General features: G+C 35.5%; 1 protein-coding gene across 1 annotated transcript in view; it reads right to left on the bottom strand.

The window, feature by feature from the left end:
• astn2 (astrotactin 2) overlaps nt 1-23,420 on the bottom strand; it is a 539,680-nt gene that overhangs the window by 234,139 nt on the left and 282,121 nt on the right. Inside the window, exons 7-9 of the mRNA XM_016552240.1 lie at nt 19,642-19,809; nt 1,880-1,964; nt 897-971 (exon numbers count right to left, since the gene is read on the bottom strand). Of these exons, the coding sequence (XP_016407726.1) occupies nt 897-971; nt 1,880-1,964; nt 19,642-19,809 (328 nt within the window). The remainder of the gene's footprint in view (nt 1-896; nt 972-1,879; nt 1,965-19,641; nt 19,810-23,420) is intronic.

The following is a 23,420-nucleotide window of genomic DNA, read 5'->3' as shown; positions in this document are numbered from 1 at the left end:
GGTCCCACTTTATATTAAGTGGCCTTAACAACTATGTACTTACATTTAAATTAATAATTTGCTACAATGCACTTATTGTGTACATACATGTTTTTACATTGTACTTATATTTTAAAAATACCTGCATGTAATTACATTTGTAATTAATTTCTGTAATTACATTTATAATTACACTGTTGACCCCATCCCTTACACCTTAACCCACCCTTAAACCTACCCAGACCACCAAACCTGTCCCTAACCTTACCCGTATCCCACCTCAATAGCAGCAAAAGGGTTTTGTAATACAATATGAACACAATAAGTATATTGTACTTAATTTTTGATGTAAGTACATAGTAGTTAAGGCCACTTAATATAAAGTGGGGCCCATATTTCCAATGAGTTTGGTTAGAAAAATCAACATGCAACATTCAGACTGCAGTCAGGCTTGCTGCAATACATGTGATGAGTTACAGCAGATATTTTAAGGGCAGAAGCATTTTAGACTGTCACGCCCGCAGGACAGAAACATCGAGAAATCCAAAGTGACATGCTGCGGTTTGTGACCTGTCCTTGCTCCCTTTCTATCTCCACCATTTTCTTGAGAACATGAAAAATAAATATATGGACACACTAAACACTCACAGTGGCCCTAGACGCTGCTTTAAAATGGAAAGAGGCCCAGGGCTCCGATAGATCTCCCTCCTCTTTCAGGTGGAACATGCCTAGGGCAACTCCTACCAGGAAACCCACAGCGCTGCCCCACAGGCAATCTGTGATGTCCTGTGTTCAGTATGAGGGTGGCTGACAGCAGGCGGGGAGGCCCTGCCTGGACTGGGACACCCCAGGGACTGTTGTGTTTAGCATGGGACCTTATTTTAGAGGACAAACAGGTGGGGAGATCTGGTTCTTACCTGAAAATCTTCTCTGGAGCCTGCTCGCCTGTGACAAGGTCGTAACCTCTTTCCAAGTTTGAGTAAGGCCACGGACTGTGGGAAAAAACACACAAAAAGGCTTTGTGAGTATAAATGCTAAGGGTTTTAGCTGACAAATGATAATAGTAACAGCAATTAACTAAATCAAGTGTGTCCAATCCTATTCTTGGAGGGCCAGTGTCCTGCAGAGTTTAGTTACAACCGTAATTAAATACACCTGAACCAGCTACTCAGGGTCTTCAGGATAATGAGAAACTTCTGGTGTGCTGGAGCTAAACTCTGCAGGAAGGTGGCCCTCAAGGATCAGACTTGTGCACCTCTGAACTAGAGTTTCACATTTTCTGAAGAAAATGTCAGAGGTGCTTATCCGAAGTGGCAAAACAAGTCTATTATGATGCTAGGATGTTGTGGTGTTTCTAGGGTGTTGCTAGGTGGTTGCTAAAGAGAACTGGGTGGTCGTTAGGTGCAGTACTGACCACTATGATGCTATGGTGTTGCTATTCAGTTGCCAGTGCTGGGTAGATTACTGACAAATTGTAATCTGTTACTGATTCCAAATTACATGACAGAAATTGCAGTTAGTAACACAACCATTACATTACATATTTTAGGTAATATTATCAGACTACTCTTTGATTACTTTTAGATTACTTTAGACCTAACTTGTTTAAAATACCTGGAGGTGTGACTGCTGTTGTTATGTTAAGTGTAACACTGTCCCAGGTTTTTTTTTTTTTTTTCTGTCTCAGACTGGAGTCGACTTCTGTGCTGCTTTGATTTTTTTTTTTTGGACCAGCTGTTTGCTTGAGTGAGTTCATTAACATGCGTCACAAGAGTCAGGAAGAGTAGTTACTACACTTGGCATGAGGTGAGGTGATGAATCGTATCTCTCTCTCTGTGTTGCGGTCTCTCTCTCTTTGGCCTATTTGTGAGGCGTTGACAGAGTGGTTTGCAGCACTCACCCTTCATTGCGGCCCCAATCAGTGCGGACGCAGAGATGTTTATGCTCGGGGTCAGGGGCATAACCTTCCAGACAGCTGCATTCCCCTGCAGAGAGCACAACACAGTGACAGATTATGTTCATTTATCCCTCTGGCAAATCAACTGCATGTCCATGTGGCACCCTGTGCTATCGCACACACATGGATTTGCTCCAGACAAAAGGTTTTCAAAGTACAGTTTGTCCTATATGCAGTCAAGTGAAGTGGGAAGAGTGACATGTGAGAGCTGGTTCTGTCTCCGACACCTTCACTATCAGATGGATACATAAACATATTTACTTATCTTGAAAGGTATCACAGAGCTACTCAGCTCTCAGTAGGTGATGCTAGGAGTCAAGGATACGAGAATAATATGCCTCCTCAGAGACAGAGGGATTGTTGGGTGAATCTCACAGAAATATGTCCATGTCATATTTCAAATCAACATCAAAAGTCTATTTTTGGGACTATTCATACTGTAAATATATTATTACATAGGGAAAATAATGTTTAATTGTGTCACGTATGGTGTGAAAGTCACAGAGACATAAACAACATTGTATTATTTAAAAACAAATGCTTGCATAAATACTTATTTAAATATAAATAAATTTTAAATATCATTAAATGGGAAAACATACTGTCGTGTTAAAATGACATGAGAGTATGGAAGCTTGTTTTTGCCACAAAATAAAGCAATTAAAAGGCAATTGCAACCTACATATCTTGCAATCAATAACTTTTTTTCTCAGGATTTCGAGTTTATATCTTGCAATTTTGAGTCAACATCTTTTTATGTTATTTTGCACCAGTTTATAGAATTATGAGGAAAAAAGTCTGAATTGTGAGATTTAAACTCAAAATCACATGGTATAAATTCACAGTTGTGAGATGTACACATAATTTCAGGGGGGGAAAAAGTGAAAACGTTGCAATTAACTTTTAATAATTTATTTATTTTATGCATACATTTTTTTTTTTCATAGTGGAAACAAGCTTCCATATGAGACTAAAAATGATGAAAGAATTGTCAGTTCATTTCTTCTTAATATATATTGTGTAATTTCTACACAATTGTGTAATATATTATGTAAATTTCTATGCATTCATCTCTTTTAGACATGAACATGAGGTCTATAAACACATAACTTAAAAATAAGTTTGCAAATTAACTTCAACAACAAGAAAATAATCAGCATGCCTTAGTGTTACTTTAATATAACCAGAAAAAAAACTTTAACATTTGTTTGAGGTCTGGTTTATTTCTGTTACTAAAGTGGCCAATGTAACAAATCATGCAGTAAAATTGTCATTGTTTCCCATTCTGCTTTATTCATGCATATGGAAATCAGGATACTTTCTGAAGTTTCCTAGAGTTTACAAGCTCATGATTCATAAAACAAACCAAACCAAAATATAAAAGTGACATAGGGAAATTAAAACATACTCTAACTAACATACTCTTCAAATTAAAATAAAGGCCAAATCTGAAAAGCAAGATAAATCAGATAAGTTACAGTAGTACTTCACTTGAATATGAAGGGCAATTTCAAAACCAGCTCTGGCTGGAGGGGAAACAAAACAATAAGAAAAGTCATTTTACAAACCGCAGAGGCAGACATTCATATTTCATGAGCTGGAGCGGTGAATATTAGAAATAATATGCACACATCTGTACTCCCATCATGATAATGATATTCATCCCATTTAAAGGCTCCCATTTCATGACTTATTCTTATGAAAACAAGCACATTTAAGCACATCTATTGCACTGGAACAAACAGAGAAAGTGAAATAGAAGATGGAGAGGGCAACAGTTGCCGACCACAACTAACATACAGTAAATAACGAAGTAATAGAAGTAATGTATTGCAATTTATTACACAACAGTATGGAATACCTAAATTAATTGTGGAATTTGGAAAAACATTTCTGAATAATGACTACTGTCCATAGCTACATGTCCATATACATATATACAGTGGGTACGGAAAGTATTCAGACCCCCTTAAATTTGTCACTCTTTGTTATATTGCAGCCATTTGCTAAAATCATTTAAGTTAATTTTTTTTCCTCATTAATGTACACACAGCACCCCATATTGACAGAAAAACACAGAATTGTTGACATTTTTGCAGATTTATTAAAAAAAAAAAACTGAAATATCACATGCTCAGTATTTAGAGTAGAAGCACCCTTTTGATCTAATACAGCCACGAGTCTTTTTGGGAAAGATGCAACAAGTTTATCACACCTGGATTTGGGTATATATATATATATACCAATATAAAATTCTCTATCGGGTTACATTTGAACATCTTAACTTACACTTCAATGCTCTGAAAATGCAAAATAGTTATTCTTACACATATAATAAAAAGAGACAGAAGCAAAGACATATATGAGTTGCCTAATAGTGGCACTTAACAAAAAATAAATGAAAAATAAATAAAAAGGAAAGAAATACAAATGTCTGGCAGTTACAGAGTGAAACTGCACTCTCAGACGTAACAGAAGCAATTAGTTTAATAGCCAAGTGCTTAATAATTCATTTGCTGTGAGCACATCAGCATATGACAGATACCTGTACCATCGAATCAGTACAGGAGCAGCCCTTCTGTTAGACACGGCAGAAAATGAGCCTTTCCATCTTTAAAAATGAAGGTTCAAATGCACTAAAATGCTTCTGCAGCAGTAAGTGCTGGTCCTCCAGATGATGTGCCAATTATTCTGATTTAGAGGTTTCAATCAAACGGCTCTCAATGATGATTTGAGCTATTGTGCAGGTAGATTGCCTATAAATGGTCGTCCTTCGAAGTCCTGTAAGGTTATATCTGAAGTGAGTTTGTGTATGCTACTTGGAGAAGTCATTGAATTATCTTTGAACAAACTAAGTTGCAAAGTGTTTTAAGAGACTCTCTTTAAAGGACTCATGTTCAACAGTAAAGGGCTCCTTACAATAAATACATTAGGCGTTTTCCGCAATGTCTAGTGTAAAAAAATTAGCTTTGATCACAGCAATAAATGACATTTTACAATATATTCACATAGAAAAGAGTTATTTTAAATTGTAATAATATTTCACAATATTACTGTTTTTGCTGTATTTTTGATCAAATAAAAGCAGCCTTGGTGAGCCGAAGGTACTTCTTTCAAAAATAGTACAAAATGACCAGCCCCAAACTTTTGAACGGTAGGCCTATATCTGTCAGACTCTGTTCCGTGTTTTGTGGTTGTTTTGCTCCTCATGTGCCTTCCTTTCCCATGTTTAATTTGTCCCAGGTGTTTCCCTTGATGTTTCATTGCTCCCAGGTGTGTCTCGTCATCCCCTCCTCCTGTGTGTATAAATAGGGTTCCCTGTGTGTGCTCCAGCGTCCGGTATTGTTCATGTCATTATGTATAGCGTGAGTGTTCCATGTTCCGTTGTGTCAATTAAACCCAGTTGGATTGATGTACTCCTCGTCTCTCTCCGTTCCTTGCTCCTCAGTCCGCTCAGCAGTGCACCCGTGACAATATCTATACAACAAAAGTCAAATATTCTTCAAAATATCATGAATGTTATGCTTTCGTGTTTATTATTATTATTATTATTATTATTAGTAGTAGTAGTAGTAGTTTTTACATTTATTCTGGGAGCTATTATATATTATTTAACAAGCTTTTATGTGAGAAAAAAACTCTACAATTTCTACAATATAACTACATATTCCTTATTTAATATTTACAGATATAATTCTAAATTTTCAATATGAGGAAACATGAAACATGCTGGTCTAGCTAATTGAAGTTCACTTTCTAACTGAAAAATGTGTCTTCCTTTCCCTACAAATGCCATTATAGAGGATTATAGAGAGAAACACTATCACATTGTGATTAATACTTATATGATCTTATATGCACCTGAGATTTGATCATATGATTAATTTATTTCAAGTATTCTGTTCCATTACAAAGACCTCCTACCGTCCTTATATTTAACATTCACATCAGTGTTTTTTGATTGTGTGGGTTCTGCTGACATGTGGGATTATTTACATGCTCAAACAACACTGGCACGATGCCTTCTCTTTCTCTCAGCCTGTTTTTATAGGGGTCACGAAATGTATTTTTATAGGGGTTATGAAATGCATTATATTATAATGTTTCCTTATTATCTTTGCAGGGTTTTCCATCTAAAACAGTCATAGTTTAGATGTAAATGGTAATTTTTGAACCTGAATTGAACCTCTGAATTGAACACATTGGAAGGGGTATGTCTGCTGTGAGACTTCAATGGAAACGTCCACTGCTATGATTGGCTATAACATCTTTGCATGTGAAATAAGCATTACATGTGGAACACCCTTGAAAACTTTTACTACATGTTTACTACAACAGCCGCCAAGATTAACTCATGGTGGAAAGTGTTGATTATAGTATTATATTTAGAACTACTCCCATTGTAGTGCTGCACTGTAGCCAAACACAGTCATGTCTACTGACACACGAAGATCACAGTCATCTACTTATTGCAATGTCATTTCTGCAATCTCACAAATACTTTTATATAACTAACACAGTGCAAATAGAAAGTAAATAAGACACTCGTTGAACAGTGTGAACTGTGTGTTAGATTATAGCAGGAGTTTTGGTGAAAATGCAGAAATCAAATCATGGTAGACTCAAGCTGCTCCAGTAATTTTAAAGAGAATGATATTTGATTATTATTTATATATATATATAAAATAATCACAATATAGAGAAAAGATGGTTTTCAGGCTACCACCGGGAACAGTGTGAAGTTGATGTCAAGCATGAAGTTTAATCGCTGGCTTGAATCACTAATGCATAAAAAGCATTAAACCATGTCTGTACAAGAGCTCTTACATATTTACTTTTACTTTTAGTCATTTAGCAGACGCTTTTATCCAAAGCGACTTACAAATAAGAAAAAGTAATTAAAACTACAAGCTAAAACTCTATAAATACTATATATATATACACACATTTAAGAAAATAAAAGAAATTAAATAAAAATGACAAATGCATACAACAACATGTGTATGTACAGCCACACACATATACATATACATGTACATATATATAAATACATTAAATATATATATATATATATATTATTTCATTTCCATTTTGTATGTTGAAGTACTGAAATAACTCAAATTAAATATAATTTACATATGACATATTAATTGACATATTACACCCATCACAGGTCATGATGCTCATGAAATGCAGTTACAGATTTTTATATTATCTTTTCTCAAGATTAATTTCTAAAGTTTTTTGCACCAAAAAAGTCTTTCATTAGCTAACAGCAGTATCACTCTTGTGATTGATGGACAGACATGAGTTGTTCAGAACATGTCTCCATGATTGCATACAACAATGAAGCCTAAGGAGCGTTTTAAGGAGAATCATGATTTCAAATCTTTCAGAAGGGTAGAAATTAATAATTCATATTTTAAACCGGGGAGTTAGTTTTTAGTTCTGAAATGTTCCGTTTTTTTTATTGCAGAGAAATTTGTGTAAATACCAAGAATATTTTGATTCTCCATTTCATGACCTCTTTAAATGATGATGAAAAATATTCAACCAGGATGATTCTGATCATCAATGGTCTTTTTCATTTTAATATGTGAACTCTGGTGATTAATAGATGCTTTCATTAGAAAGTTTCTCATAAAAGGCCACATGGGCAATTTTCTGATTTCAAGGTTCAACGCGTGGGCATGGAGAAAGAGATATTGAGCACGTTTACATGCACATCATGAAGCTGATAACTCACACATATCAGCTTATTAAAATAACCAGTTTTCCCCGTTTACATGCACATCAGTAACCTGACAACGCAAGTAAGCTGCGTTTACATGACTTCATTAATATATCAGGTTATTTCCCTGTAGTGACGTCAACATATAATCATTTGCGTATCTGACTCCGAGTATTCCATTCATTTGTCAGTTGTGATGTTAAATTAAGCTTGCAACATGTCAACTTGCAACATGTTGGGAAACTTACAGCTCACATATTATCCTCTCATGCAGTTATAAACGCAACATTGTGGCTGAACCACTTCTACTTCTGCTGCACGAGATGAGAACACATTTTTATAATTTTCTGAGTCATGAAAAAGTCTGCTTTTGTGATATATTTCCTTCTTTCTTTACTGCAAGACGTTTGCTCGGTCTAGATGCGCTTAAATCTGCACTGACGATACGTTCCTGTCACGTATCACACATGCACACTTCAATAAGCCGACAGCAAGCGGGTTATTGCGTTTACATGCCGTGCGAAACCGGATGAGTTGTTCAGAACATGTCTCCATGATTGCATACAACAATGAAGCCTAAGGAGCGTTTTAAGGAGAATCATGATTTCAAATCTTTCAGAAGGGTAGAAATGAATAATTCATATTTTAAACCGGGGAGTTAGTTTTTAGTTCTGAAATGTTCCGTTTTTTTTATTGCAGAGAAATTTGTGTAAATACCAAGAATATTTTGATTCTCCATTTCATGACCTCTTTAAATGATGATGAAAAATATTCAACCAGGATGATTCTGATCATCAATGGTCTTTTTCATTTTAATATGTGAACTCTGGTGATTAATAGATGCTTTCATTAGAAAGTTTCTCATAAAAGGCCACATGGGCAATTTTCTGATTTCAAGGTTCAACGCGTGGGCATGGAGAAAGAGATATTGAGCACGTTTACATGCACATCATGAAGCTGATAACTCACACATATCAGCTTATTAAAATAACCAGTTTTCCCCGTTTACATGCACATCAGTAACCTGACAACGCAAGTAAGCTGCGTTTACATGACTTCATTAATATATCAGGTTATTTCCCTGTAGTGACGTCAACATATAATCATTTGCGTATCTGACTCCGAGTATTCCATTCATTTGTCAGTTGTGATGTTAAATTAAGCTTGCAACATGTCAACTTGCAACATGTCGGGAAACTTACAGCTCATATATTATCCTCTCATGCAGTTATAAACGCAACATTGTGACTGAACCACTTCTACTTCTGCTGCACGAGATGAGAACACATTTTTATAATTTTCTGAGTCATGAAAAAGTCTGCTTTTGTGATATATTTCCTTCTTTCTTTACTGCAAGACGTTTGCTCGGTCTAGATGCGCTTAAATCTGCACTGACGATACGTTCCTGTCACGTATCACACATGCACACTTCAATAAGCCGACAGCAAGCGGGTTATTGCGTTTACATGCCGTGCGAAACCGGATTAAGAGGCAAAAAACTACCTGTTGCAACCGGTTTATGCTTACGCCGTTTATGACCTTACTCCAATAAAAGAAAACGGGTTACCGCGTTTACATGACCAAGTGCGTTTTCGGCTTATTAAGCATAATCGGCTTAAGAACGTGCATGTAAACGCGCTCATTGTTGTTCAGATGAATATTTCCCCGTACTACACAATTCCGAGGGAAGCAATTCCGCCTATGGACCTTGAGAAGATTTATCATGTTACACTCCCACAGAGACATATGGACAAGAGTAGTGAGAGAGAGAAAATAGGGCTGATAAACTCTAAACACTATGAAATGACAGAGCCATTTTGTCCTCTATTAGTTGTGTAGGAGAGAAACAGAGAGAGTGCAAACGAGGAATATGAATACAACAGATGAATACAAGGGAGGCTTGGCTAGCTTTTATTAAGTCATGAGCAAAACATATATTTCTAAAACAGCCCGTGTGAGAGGAGAGCAGGGCAGAGAATCGGAGCTGATAACCTTGTGGTTTAATCAAAAGCTGGTTGTGGGCCGAGATTGTGCTGGCGTCGGGCCCGGCCGGCTGACTCAGTGTGTGTGGAAAGACAAGAGGCTTCTATCAGCCAATTCTCCTTCTCGCTCGACACTGAGAGAAGCGTCTGATAATACTCAGCCTGGCTGCGGTCACAGCAGGACCTGCAAGGTACGCGAGCACAGCGGCGCTTAGAGCGTTTAAAGACACCTCTTCTTGTTTGTTTTTTTTAATTCAGTGATGAATTACTCATCCACATAGCAATCAAATATGTATGCTGTGATGTTTAATAAGCACTGAAATTATCACCCCCAGACTGTGGGGGTTTACGACAACTGGGGGCCTCGTTTTTGTATGCCCATGTGTTTGTTTGTCAATTAGGAGTGTGTTTGTCCACTCCTAGCAATTGAAAATGTGTCTGTAATATGGCAATTTCAAAATTAGCATTCATTAGCAGCTTCAAACTTGTGAGGGTGCGAAAAGTCCTTGGTTCAGATCCCGGTTGAACCCCCGATTTTGATGATCCTAACAATTGGGGGCTCGTTCGGGAAAATGTTACGTTGTTTAATATTTTTTATGGAGACTGTGATAATTTTCAGCATTCTGTAATGAATAGAAAGTTCAAAAGGACAACATTTATTTGAAACAGAAATCGTTTGTGACATTATAAATATCTTAACTAAAGAAACAATAAGTTCCAGTTTCTATTCTTCACATCATTCACATGTATCAGCTGTTCTTGTTTATTTGTCCTGCAATGTTACTCTCTACTGCACCATTTCATGCTGTGTGTGTGTTTTTTTTCTCCATTATTTACTATATTGTGGAATCAATTTGACTGTCCAACAGTCCACGTCTTATCTACATCTCAAACATTTGACTTCCATTGGCTAGCTTTCTGCAGGATCACAGCAGCAGGAAATGAATTTAGATCCGGCTTCCTGTTTATGACAGCTCATCAGCGCTCACTGCTTTTTCTCACTCTGGCCCACGTATGCTTGACAACCTGGAATTGTCTCGTACCGATCTGCAGCAATAAACAAAGATAGCTTGTATGTGAGAGACATCAAAGATGTGTTTACTGTGTCTCATATGAGACAAAACAATTTAAACAAGACTATGTGCACCAAGGGTCAAATAAATACAAAATATCAGATATTTGTATCAGCTACAGATCACGAGGAGATATCATGGATATTTTACTATGATTAATTAACAGCCAATAACCTTTTTTTTTTTTTTACATTTTATATGATAGATGATGTTATGTATTGTGAAAGTGTACTGCAATCTTCAACCACAAACCCATGAGAGACTACGTTTACAAATAGAAAAATACTGGCGAATCATATTTCCAAACAAATGCTCTCTATTAGTGATTATTATTATTATTATTATTATTATTATTATTATTATAAAGAAGTCAGTTTAAAATAGCTGTTTTATATTGTGACATTTTAAAGTGTGATTTATTTTTGTGATGTAGTGGTGAATTTTCAGCATCATTACTCCAGTCTTTAGTGTCACATGATCCTTCAGAAATCATTCTAATATGCTAATTTGCTGCTCAAGAAACATTTATTATCAATGTTGAAAACAGTTGTGCTGATTGATGTTTTTTTGTGGAAAATGTGATACATTTTTTTGTCTTCTTCTTCGGGATTTCTTATTGAATAGAAAGACTTTCATTTGGTATTTTATAATATAATGCAGACATTTATATATTTGCAACTGTGGCATAAGTGTCTTACTAGTGGTGCTTGGCCTGAAATGTTCGAAAACCACAGGTTTAATGCTTTTGATGCATGTTGTGAGTCTCCTTAAGGACTCTCCAGATTCCACGGCTTAGTGCTCACACCGTATGCATGGAAAGATAAAAGATGCCATTGAAATACTGATGTTATAACATGAATACCACACATTTCCTTTTCTCTTTAATAAGCATTATATGCTGCACACAACAGTGCATGCTGTAAATAAGTTAAATACACTCAGAGAATCCGAGTACATTCATTGCCTCAAATCAATTCAATGCTCTCTCACAATGTTAATAGGAGGTTTCCATTGTGATGATATTTAAAGATTGTGGTTATATCGGCAACATGGTTATTACACAAAATGCTCTGCAAGTTGCTTCAACTATTAATGCATGACTGGAATCTAGGTATGTGAAACTACTCTTGCAAATTAAAAGGGTATACAGGTATACCACAAAACAACAAATATTAACAATAAATAAAAATAGTACCTCATCAGCACCCATGCTTTAAGAAGGAAACATTCACAGATAGAAGCAACAGCACAGATCAGATTGAGTGTTTAGTGTTCTCCAGTGTGGGCTGTAAATATATTTTGAGTTTATTTATCTCACAAAATAAGTACATTTTTATTTATGAACCACAAACTAAACACTACTTGTATACAATGGCTGTTTTTAACAATGTCTGTATAGACACTATTGGACATTTATATTGCTATTACTGGCTGACATTTTGTTGGAATTTTGTTCACATTGGAATTATAGTGGAATAATAGTGGAAATGGTCACCAAGTTCTAATTTCTTGGTAAAGAAATCTCAATTGATCTGTCCTCCTTCTGTATGAAGGAGCCATATGATCAGTTGACTTGAATTAATAACTTAGAGATAGTGCAGAATATTAGTATAATTTTATCACAATTTTTTTTACTTTTTAGATTTCTGTTTACTTTGATGTTTAAATGAGACATTGCATCCCACATTTTCAGCATGCTGTGGGATTCTGGACCTCAATGTATGTAATTTGTAGCTAATTGTTTAACCAATATATATATATATAATCACACTGCTTTGTGGGACAAACAGTTGTAAATTAACAGTGTTTTGTTTTGTTTGGAAGTCACCATTACTGTGATTATTGTTCCCTTTGGCTGAGAACTTAGAGCTGATTAGTCTGCAGTTATTATGCTTTTAGCTAGTATATTAGTATTTCTGAACAGCACACAGAAACTGTTGCATTTAACTACTACAATAATATCACAACCCCTGCTCTCTTAATGGCTATTAAAAGACTATAGACATTACTTATACCTTATTTAGCATAATACTGCAATATGTACTGTAAATTCAGAGATATGAAAATATTTACTTTTTTATAGTTATGCTTTGAGAGAAGATTTATTTCAGTATGGCTAATAGTGACAATCATTATGCATTATATTTATGCTATTTTTTTCTGACGTCTTCTGACAAAAGAACAAAAAGATCTAGTCTGCGTTTATTTCACATGAACAGTAATCTGAACACAGTACAACACAGTATGTAACTGTAAGAAATTGCTATTTAATTTTGTACAGCATGATTTTTTAGTGCATTTATCACTTAGGCCTGCTTTTTCTTCTTGTTCTTCTTCTTCTTCTTCTTCTTCTTCTACTACTGTCTGTTCTTATAGTGCGGTGTATCTGCTGTCTTCATGCACACAAAGTTAGAGTGAAATGCAAAAAAGAATCCCATTGTACAATAAATGAACATATTGCAATAAAATACTCAGCTATCTGTACATGGTACATTGAGAAACTACAACAGAAGTTGAAGCAATGAACCAGTGACGGTTCCATCTGTCAACTCACCTCTCCTGTCTCTTTATTCTGCTCCTGTTCTGATTAGACATGATTTCTGCAAGTGTGGAGTCTAGTGTAAACGGCTGAGTGAGCAGATGAATAGAGATTCTAGGACTCAACTAGTACAAGATGAAGAGAGTAACGCATCAGCTCTTGACTGAGCATTCAGCTGATGCTAAGCTCAAAATTGCTCTCTTTACGGAACCGAAGAGATTAGATCTCTCTCTCATTAACATAACAATATCTCTAGAGCTCCAATGTCATCCTCAACGCTTAAATATGGGGAAAAAATCATCTGGAAACAGGCAAATTACTGATTCCACACCATCACTCCACAAATGCTGAATACACTTTTGATTGCTCTCCGAACCACTGACTCTAGCAGCCTTTATAAGGAGCCTCTTCCGCCTCCTTGTTGAGAAAATGTAATTTAAGTCTTATAAATACTCTGCTTGATCTAATAAGTAAAACACAGATTGCCATGTGTTCAGTGATTTAAATGAAATGTTAAATAAATAAATATTTATAAAAATTGTATATATTACATATGACAATTCTATTGTCATTTGTTGTGTTGTGAAAGAAAATCAACCTTTGCCTGCATTGATTTCAGAGTGAAAAAGCAAGAACTTGTCATTAAATCCTGGTCATTTTTAATGGTGCATGGATAAATAATTAACTATGAATTTCATACAGCGAGGACCAAAAGTCTTAAATTTAAACCTCAAAATAAATAGAAATATAGACTTACATCTAGAAATATAATATTTTACTGAAACAAGGAAATATTTTGACCAACTTCATAACAGCATTATTTAATAAGATTTAATGTGCATCATCTGAAAATCCAAATGTCCAGTGATAGACTGAACAGCTCACATAAACAAGAGTAGGCCAAAGAGTGACTGGATGACAATCCATGCATATGCAAGACTATATGCATATGCATAATATACACTATAATATACAGCTCTATTTGTAAAAAAAAATTTGTGAATATACAGTATCAGTAGCTTTATCTATATGACTGATATTTGCAGTTAATAATTGGGTCCACAAGGTGGCAGTGCTGGCCCCAGCTGAAGAAGAAACGGAAGAAACACAACAAAAAAGTTCCAGAAACCACAACAATAGACATAGGGTGCTTCCTAAGGAGTCATGAGCGAGGATACACTGGTTTATCCTTTACTCTCATCCTAAGGGGCTGGAGCTAAGACGCAAGGAAAGGAAACGAGGATGCACAAATAGGAAATGAGTATCACCCATAAAGTACCCAAGGTTTAAACAGACCTGCCACTCTAGTTTAAAAGAGCATGAAGCCATTTTTATTGATCATAACCCCAGGGGAGAAATAATGCAGACACTGGACAAAGTCAACATAACTATATAGTTTACAGTTTATCATGATGCATTTTCCCTGGAAATCAAACCAATGATACTTTAGGCATCATGGAACAAAATCTTGCTCTCATCTGGACTATTGAAACTGTCTACTGGCCATCCTCCCAGCGTATGCAATCAAAGCTCTGCAGCTCACCCAGAACGCTGATAGCCTGACTTAAATTTAACCTCTTCGAGTCCTCCCGCAGTCACACCACTGCTCAGCTCTTCCTGCTGGGATCGGTTCGAAATTCTACGGCAGACCTGGTCACACCGTCACCTCTCTGAGGATGAGCACTTTGCCATTCATCTGAGAAGCACTGCAGCCTGCAGAACACGTACTGCTAAAACACTGCGCAAGAGATTTAACCAACTTTAACAAAGACTGGTAACAAATGATCTAACAGGTCAAAGGTTTGGAAGAATTTGAATATACTGTAAAATGTAATTTATTGCTCTGATCAAAACAGATTTTTTGAGCATCATTACTCCAGTCTTCAGTGTCACATGATCCTTCAGAAATCATTCTAATATGCTGATTGGCTGCTGAATAAACATTGCTGATTATTATTAATACTATTTTTAGCTGAAACTGTGATGCACTACCATTTAAAGGTTTGTAGATAGATAGATAGATAGATAGATAGATAGACAGACTGAACAAAATTACAAACGCAACACTTTTGTTTTTATAATTTTGTTCAGTGTAGATAGATAGATAGATAGATAGATAGATAGAAATACTGAATAATGAATCAAAGATGCATTAAAAGACTGAAAAAATATTGCACTTGTATTGTTACAGAAGATTTATACTTAAAATAAATGTTGTTCTTTGAGCTTTCTGTTCATCAAAGAATACTTAAAAAAAGTATCATGATTTCCACAGAAATACTAAGCAGTGAAAACTGCTTTCAACATTGATAAGTATCACTCTCGAGCACTATTTACAGTACTCACCATAAATCAGTACATATCTTGTAACATTTGACAAATTCAGCAATTAATCTTGGAATACATATTGGGGTTCTTTAGAGATATAATGTTCTAGCAAGTCTGCTTGATCAGTTACCAAAGAAGCATGTTCAGGAAATCATTCAGGAAAATAAAACCACCTTATCAAAGTGATAAAATGTTGTGTTGCAAAAATGAGTACACCCTCCTGAAAATTACAAAATAAAACTACTTTTGTTTTTCTAGTGCAAAATAAAGGCAATTTTTTAAGCAACAGGTGAGCATGTTTCACCAAAACGGTAAAAGAGGAGTCATTTTTTTGAAAATTAAAAGTATTACACAGCCCATTAAATCATTCTCAGACTACAATAGAACCACTTGGCAGAGAATTTATTCAAGAAAATACAATTTTCTTATCAAAGTGATAAAATGTTGTGTTGCAAAAATGAGTACACCCTCCTGAAAATTACAAAATAAAACTACTTTTGTTTTTCTAGTGCAAAATAAAGGCAATTTTTTAAGCAACAGGTGAGCATGTTTCACCAAAACGGTAAAAGAGGAGTCATTTTTTTGAAAATTAAAAGTATTACACAGCCCATTAAATCATTCTCAGACTACAATAGAACCACTTGGCAGAGAATCATCAAGATATTTATTTATTTGCACAAAAGAGGACAGTTGTACAAGAGGAAAGCCAAATCATGGTTTTAAGGGTGAAAATACAGCAAGAAATTAAAAAACAATGGACTTGAAATAATCAGGCCTTCATGTTAAGCTTTCATTTCATGATAAGTGATTTTTTGCTAGGAAAAATTCAGGAAAATGCCAAATAAGTGTTTTATAGTCAGCAAAAGCATAGAGAAGTGGCATGCAAATTTGTTGTCCCCAACTGAACTTCCTACTGTAGACAAAGCACAATAAACTAATTTATCCTTCTCCAAATCCCAAATTTACAAAATATAGACTTCTGGGAATCCATAATCAAACATGTTTAATCTAACAGCATGTACAATGCTATGGCTTTGATAGGTGAGGAATACAGTGAGACGGAGAGCTTTGTTCCCACAGTGAAGTTCTGTGGTAATAAAGCTAGTATATAGGGAATTATGAGTGCTGAAGGCATGAGGGAGTTAGGCTTTATCTATATTATGATTCCATCTACCTACTTTTATGTGCATTTTTTGGGATATTGCATGAAATAATATGTTTGATGGAAACATCAAGATGCACACAGATTATTATTATTATTATTATTATTATTTTTTTTAATCCAGTAAACTAAATTACGATGGAAACACAATTTTCAAAATTCATCAAAAAAGTCATGTGACTTTGCCTCAACAGATTGAAAAGTTCTCAACAGAAGTCTATCACCAAAATTATTTGGTATAATCAAATTAAGAGCCACATGCTTTCCTGGTTACAGCAACTTTAATTTTTATTATTGATACTTTGCACCAGTTGCCCAAGAAGTGACAATGTGTTTTATTCTCCTGAACATATGGGATGGGAACAGTGTTCAGATGTTTTATGCCATATTCTAATTCTGCACATAAGTTAAATAAGCAACTTTGGATGAAAACATAGTTAATTGATTCATGAATTTACACACCAGTATATGATATAATGCAAGAGCCTCAAACAGAAGAAGCTGGGTGGGGGGTTGGCAGTTTTGTCTGCTTTTATGTACCCACCAATGTTAAAATCAAACCTACACCCCTGGTACAATCAGTGATAAGAAGGGTCAGAGAAGTATAGTTAAAATTATGGAGGACATATTAATTACTATAATTTCACAGGTTTGATGAATTTAATCAAGTTCACTCCGTTCAAGTTCACTTTGTTGAGTTCACTCATTTGTCTAACCTTTCATTTAAATCATTTTGGATAATTTATTATTTTATGGATATTAATGACACATTTTCTGAGTTCTGTGTTTTTATTAAGCATATGTTTAATAAATGTAAAAATGTACATGAACTGTACAAGTGATCATTAAGAAAATAAATAAATAAATAAAAGCAGAAAAAGGTATGGAAGAGTAACAGGAAAAAATTATGAAATAAGTTATGAAATAAAATGTCATAACATATCATAAAATGTTATAAAACATCATAAAATGTAATAAATAAAATAAAATAGTGTCTTGCTAAAGTTATTTTTTTCCACATTTAGTTATGTTGCTGCCCTTATATAAACTGCTTTAAATTATTTTATTTATTTATTTTTTACATCGATGTATTCTCTGTACACCATAATGACAAAGCAAAACATAAATAAATAAATCTCACAATATAAATTAAGAAAAAATAAAAAAAAGTCTCACTCTTAACTTTATTAGCATGCATTTTATTAACATGCTGTTTATTAGCACTTATAAACACAAAACCCTACCCCATATAAACTTAACAACTTTCTTGCTAACTATTAATAAGCAGCAAATTAGTTTATTGAGTTTATTGAGGCAAAAAAAAAAAAAAACATAGTTAATAGTTAGTTAATAGAGAGAATTGGCCCAGGTGTGACCCAATAAATAAAAATAAACTTTTGTCCTTTGTTTGTGACTATCTGCATCTTTTGATAACAGTATTCCAATTTCACCTAGGTAATAGCATTATGCATCTTTTCCTTTCTGTCTTTCAAATGCTCTTTTCCTCACCTAACACATTACCCTCCACACACACCGTCACTTAGCATATATGCGGCACTTTTTCAGATTGCCGTTCCTCTTGGTTTCCGGATTCACCTTCACATTTATGAATCTAATCTTCAGTGTTTATTGAGGTGGCTTCATGCATCACCATCGACTATGCATTAGTGATCTCATGCGACATTATGTGCTAAAAGCAGAAGGAATGTAATCCAATACAGGTTCATGCTCATGCAGAAACATTTTCCTCTTATTTAAGGCCAGTTAAAAGAAAATAACAAGAGGTAGATAATGCATCTAAATGCCAGGTCACACAACACTGGCTTCCAGTTTGGAGCTTTCATGGAGCAGCTCTATGATTCACTGTGTTTAAAAATAAATGCAGACCTATATGATGAAGTGGAACTACATTCAAAGACATTTATAAGGCCACACACTGAAAGAAGTATTCCGGGTTAAACAACACAGACATCATCTGTTCCATGCTGCTTATTACCACAGAAAATTAATTTCAGTAACTGAGCAATTGATTTTCAGCGTATGTAAACAAATGGGAAACATGTTTACAGGAAATAACACACAATGGGAGAGCGGTATGCATACACACTTAATACATGCTGTTTTCAACTGCAATTTTGTTAAAAATATCTCTGTCACTGTGATATCCCTTGTGGAAAAGAAGTGTGTTTAAATGTATCGAAAGTGTACTTGTGTATTTCAAAACTTAAAAACTTGCAATTATGATTAAATCTAACAGTTGACACTAGCCACTGACTTCCACTAACCCCCCCCCCATCAGACTAAAGAGTACCTTGTGTTTCTGGGTCCTGACCGTATTGCAAAAGAGCTACAAAGACAGATTCTAGACAATAACTGTAAATGTCAAGCATGATGCTCATAAGCCCCGGGTCTGAGACATCACAGCGGGCTTGTGTTATTCCCCTGATCCCCAGGCATCGGCACGCTTATCACACTGACGCCCTGCAAACCGACACAATCTGACTGAGACCTTGAGTCACAGATTACCACAGAAGGTCAGGAGCAAATAAATGTGTTTCCTCGTAAGTGTCGCAATCAGGCCTCAATACTGTATTTTTTTTTTTTTTGAGTGTGTACAGGTTTATCCTCCATTGTGGAGACATTTGGTCATATAAAGAATAGTAAAAACCTCAATGTTTTGAGATTGTTATTGGTGTTACATTATGTTTATCTGAAAATTTAAAAATGCAAAAAAGTTTTCTGTGAGGGGTAGGTTTAGTTTAGTGGGTAGAAAAATATTGTTTGGTCAGTATAACAACGATACAAGTCTACTGCAAGTCCCTACAAAGACAGCCGTACAAATGTGTGTGTGTGTGTGTGTGTCTGTGTGTGTGTGTGCTTGTTCACTCACCAGTGTCCTGGTCACAGAGCTGTTCGCAGGGGTCAGTCATTCTCTGGCCGCAGTAGTCTCTCACCCACTGGGTGGAGGTGTTGGTCTGGTAGTACAGAGTCAGTTTAGCTGGATTTAACCAGTTGGAGACATCCAGATAACTGCCCATGCTAACCACAAAACTGCTTCCTATACAAAAAAATTAAAAATATATAGCAAAAAAAGGACAGGATTGAAAATACACATTTATCTTATGACCTTCAAGAAGAGCACACCAAATTTCTACAGTTTTTTATTTATTTTTTGTCCTAAGATGTCCTACACTGAAGAAAAAATACTGTAGAATTTACAGTGAAATAATTTTAATTCATACATTTTTTTACCAATAAAAAAAACTGCAGTTAACCCATTGAATTTAATAAATAAATACATACATGTTACTTTTCAACTACATGTCAACTAACCCAGAGTAGTAGTAGACTGTAAATTTATGGTTAGGGTTAAGGAATACTGTAAGTAAACATGCACTTGGAAAGTTACTTATAGTCAGTAGAATGTCTGTTCAGGAACATCAAAATAAAGTGTTAGATATTAAGCAGACAGTCTGTTAAAGCAATAAGCCCCAATTAGCCGTGGTTTACAGTGAATTTATAACAGCTAAGGGGCATTGTTAGGCACGACGCCCCCTTAGCTGTTATAAATTCACTGTAAACCACGGCTTCACGGTCATTCCATATAGTAAGGTTTCACAAAATAAAACCGCAAATAAAGTGTAATGATATTAATAAAAAACATTATTCTTCCACCAATCAATGTAGTTCCTCAGAATCAGTTGTGGTTGCAACAAAGTGGTTGCTGAGCAACACACAAACGTAAACAAAGGTGCATGTTTGTAGCGTAATTTACAACAGCTTTGAACGTGGCTCAGCCAATCAGAATCAAGGACCGTAACTATCCATTATATAAGTCCAGATCTCTCCCCAAAGCAGAATTAAGCAGCGTTTCTAAATAAGTTTCTCCTTCTCTTGTGTGTCCATCATCTCTCAGGATGACGTTTTCACCTGTCCTGTTCTGCTGATGTGTGAATTCAGCGCTTCCCAAAGATAAGGGCGACTTAAATTAAATTGCTTTGCTGCTTCATAATCCTCTCTGCCGTATTAAACCCGAGAGCGGAGGCAGAGCGGGACGTGTGGACGCCTGCCAGACTGACACCCACTCAGGGACGCCCAGGAGCAGCGCAGAGACACAGGGATTTAACACAGCATGGCAGCTATTGTGCCTGAGATTCACTACACGACAGTATGATGAGATGCAGCCAGAACAAAGTTTCTGCTGGAGAAAGAAGAACCGACTAGCTCAAAAGTCAACAACAACAAAAAAAAAAACACATAACTATATGATAATATTGTTTTGTTGGCTACACAAAATAATGTGAATATGAAATTATTTTAATGTCATTTTCTTTTTATTTAGCCATTCAGTTTCCTAAAGATGGTATTCATTAACACAGATTGAACACTAATTTACTGATCATTCACCGATCACTTACTGGCACTGGTCATTATTCAAATGGCAACAGAGGGATGCAGTCACATTCATTTGCTTCGAAACAAATAAATAAATAAATAAATAAAAAAGTCCCTACGTAGAATTTCAAACACTTTAAATGCTTTATTAAAATATGCAGGCAATTATTTCTGTTTACTGATATGTATAACGATAAAGATAAATATGATTAAATCTATTCCTTAATTGCATTTAGAAAAAACAGTTCTTGAATATTTATAGCAAGCATTGTCCTATTTCTTGTATTAAACTTTTTTTCTTCTTTTTTTTTTTCTTTTTTACATGTGCTTTAGCTAAATAGCTGGGGGTTTTTTTTATTATTATGGTTCCTCTGGTTAATATTTTGTCAGTATTTGGAGAGAATCTGTATGGGTTGATTCATTATGGGTTCATTTATTCATTCATTCATTAAAAAAAATAAAAATCGCCCTCCGGCTTCGAGTATGAATGAAACATACACTGCACGGAATATTTAGCGCTCCGTGATGTTCATCTCGCCTTGACTATGCACAGACTATCCTGTCTCTTTGAATTTAAATCTGTATTTATTCACACCGGCTCTTGAAAACCTCTATGCGAACACACTTGCCCGAAAAAGTGCGGGGGACGAATTTACGTGATATTAAAAGTGGGGGGGAAACGTCCCCCGCGTCCCCCGCGTAATCTACGCCCCTGGCTGGGGGTTTCAGAGAAACAGTGTGTGTTTTCAGAAAAAAACATTTCAGATGACCTTCTGAATACCCCCTAAGAAGCAATCAGCTGCTGAATGTCAACGAACAGTTTAATTAGAAACCTGATGCAGGGGACTGTGACCTCTTCAAATCTCAGGCTAATGTAAGAGCTTTAAGTTGATACTAATTGTATAACCATTACAGGAGCTATATGCAAAGTGTGGGCTAATACGAGTGATACAAATTTTTAGTTTGTCTGCATCTTTCTAAAAAAAACAAAAAAACACAACAGATGGAGCCCATGACCCTCAGCAAACCTACCAGAGTATGTATGAAAAAATCACGTAGAAAACATGCTCTCAAATTAAGATATTTTCAGGTCCTGGAATGCATGCGTGTCTGTGTGTGTGTGTGTGTGTGTGTGTGTATTACCTACTTCACCATATTTTGGGAGACAAATTTGTACCCAGAAGTGTTAAACCTGACAAAATCTCCCAAAACCACCTCATTTGTAAAATTTGAATAAAAATCACATATTTTGTTGTTGTTGTTGTTGTTGTTGTGTGTGTGTGTGTGTGTGTGTGTGTGTGTGTGCGTGTGTGTGTGTGGCTATAGAGGACCAAATGTCCTCACTAATATAGTGGAATTTAATGACAATGATTTGTGAGGAAATATTATGTGTCCCCACTAATTCAAAGGCTCATAAATCAGCTAAATCACACTTGTGTTTACATCTAATGATGTGCAGGTTTCTGTGAGAGTTGGCAGAGGGGTTAGGGTATGACAGAAAACCTCATTAAACCAACAGAAAAAAGGAAGTCTTAAGATGTGTGTGTGTGTGTGTGTTACTTCAGTCTTTAAAACTGAATCACTCAGTTCTGTAAAACAATAACCTTAATAATGCGTTTACAGCAACCAGATCAAAGGAACAAATGATAATAATATGTGGCACATATACAGCAGGTGGAATCTGCAATTTAGGTCATCCCAATACAAGCAGCTGCAGTTTCCCTCATTGCATCTTTTTTTTTTTTTCTCACCACAACACTCAGATGTAGATTATTTCAGATTTATTCTAAACATATCATAGCCAGATCATCTCACAGCTTTTGTACTGTATGTGTGTGTGTGTGTGTTTTGGCCATGTTTGTTCTCTGATGGTTAAAGCAGCCGACAGCGACTCTGACAGATGGTCCAGCATCTCTGGACTGCAGCATCAGCATCACATGGCTTTAATTAAAAAGGTTTCTATGCTCTTCAGCAGCCGAATGTCTTCTGACCTTTGCTCGCCCTCACCCTCATCACTGTGCACAATCGCTGTGAGATCGTACAGATCTCTTGCTTTCTTCTTTTTAAGAGATTTGGAATTTCAAAATTATATCTTATCATTAATTTATTTGAATAATTTGAAGCAGATATGATTGAACTCATATGTCCATGGCTGAATTTTCACTCAGTCTCTCTCTCTGATACACTGACAAACTGTCCAAGCTAAATCAGTTTAACTCAAAGCATGCAGTTAAAAAAAAAAACAAAAAAAAACGTGTCAAAATCCATTAATAG

This window comes from Sinocyclocheilus rhinocerous, unplaced genomic scaffold (genome assembly GCF_001515625.1).
Source record: "Sinocyclocheilus rhinocerous isolate Xijiao unplaced genomic scaffold, SAMN03320098_v1.1 scaffold285, whole genome shotgun sequence".
In the NCBI taxonomy this organism is placed as follows: Eukaryota; Metazoa; Chordata; class Actinopteri; order Cypriniformes; family Cyprinidae; genus Sinocyclocheilus; species Sinocyclocheilus rhinocerous.
Note: the sequence above shows the minus strand (reverse complement) of the source record. Positions and strands in the feature narration are given on the sequence as shown.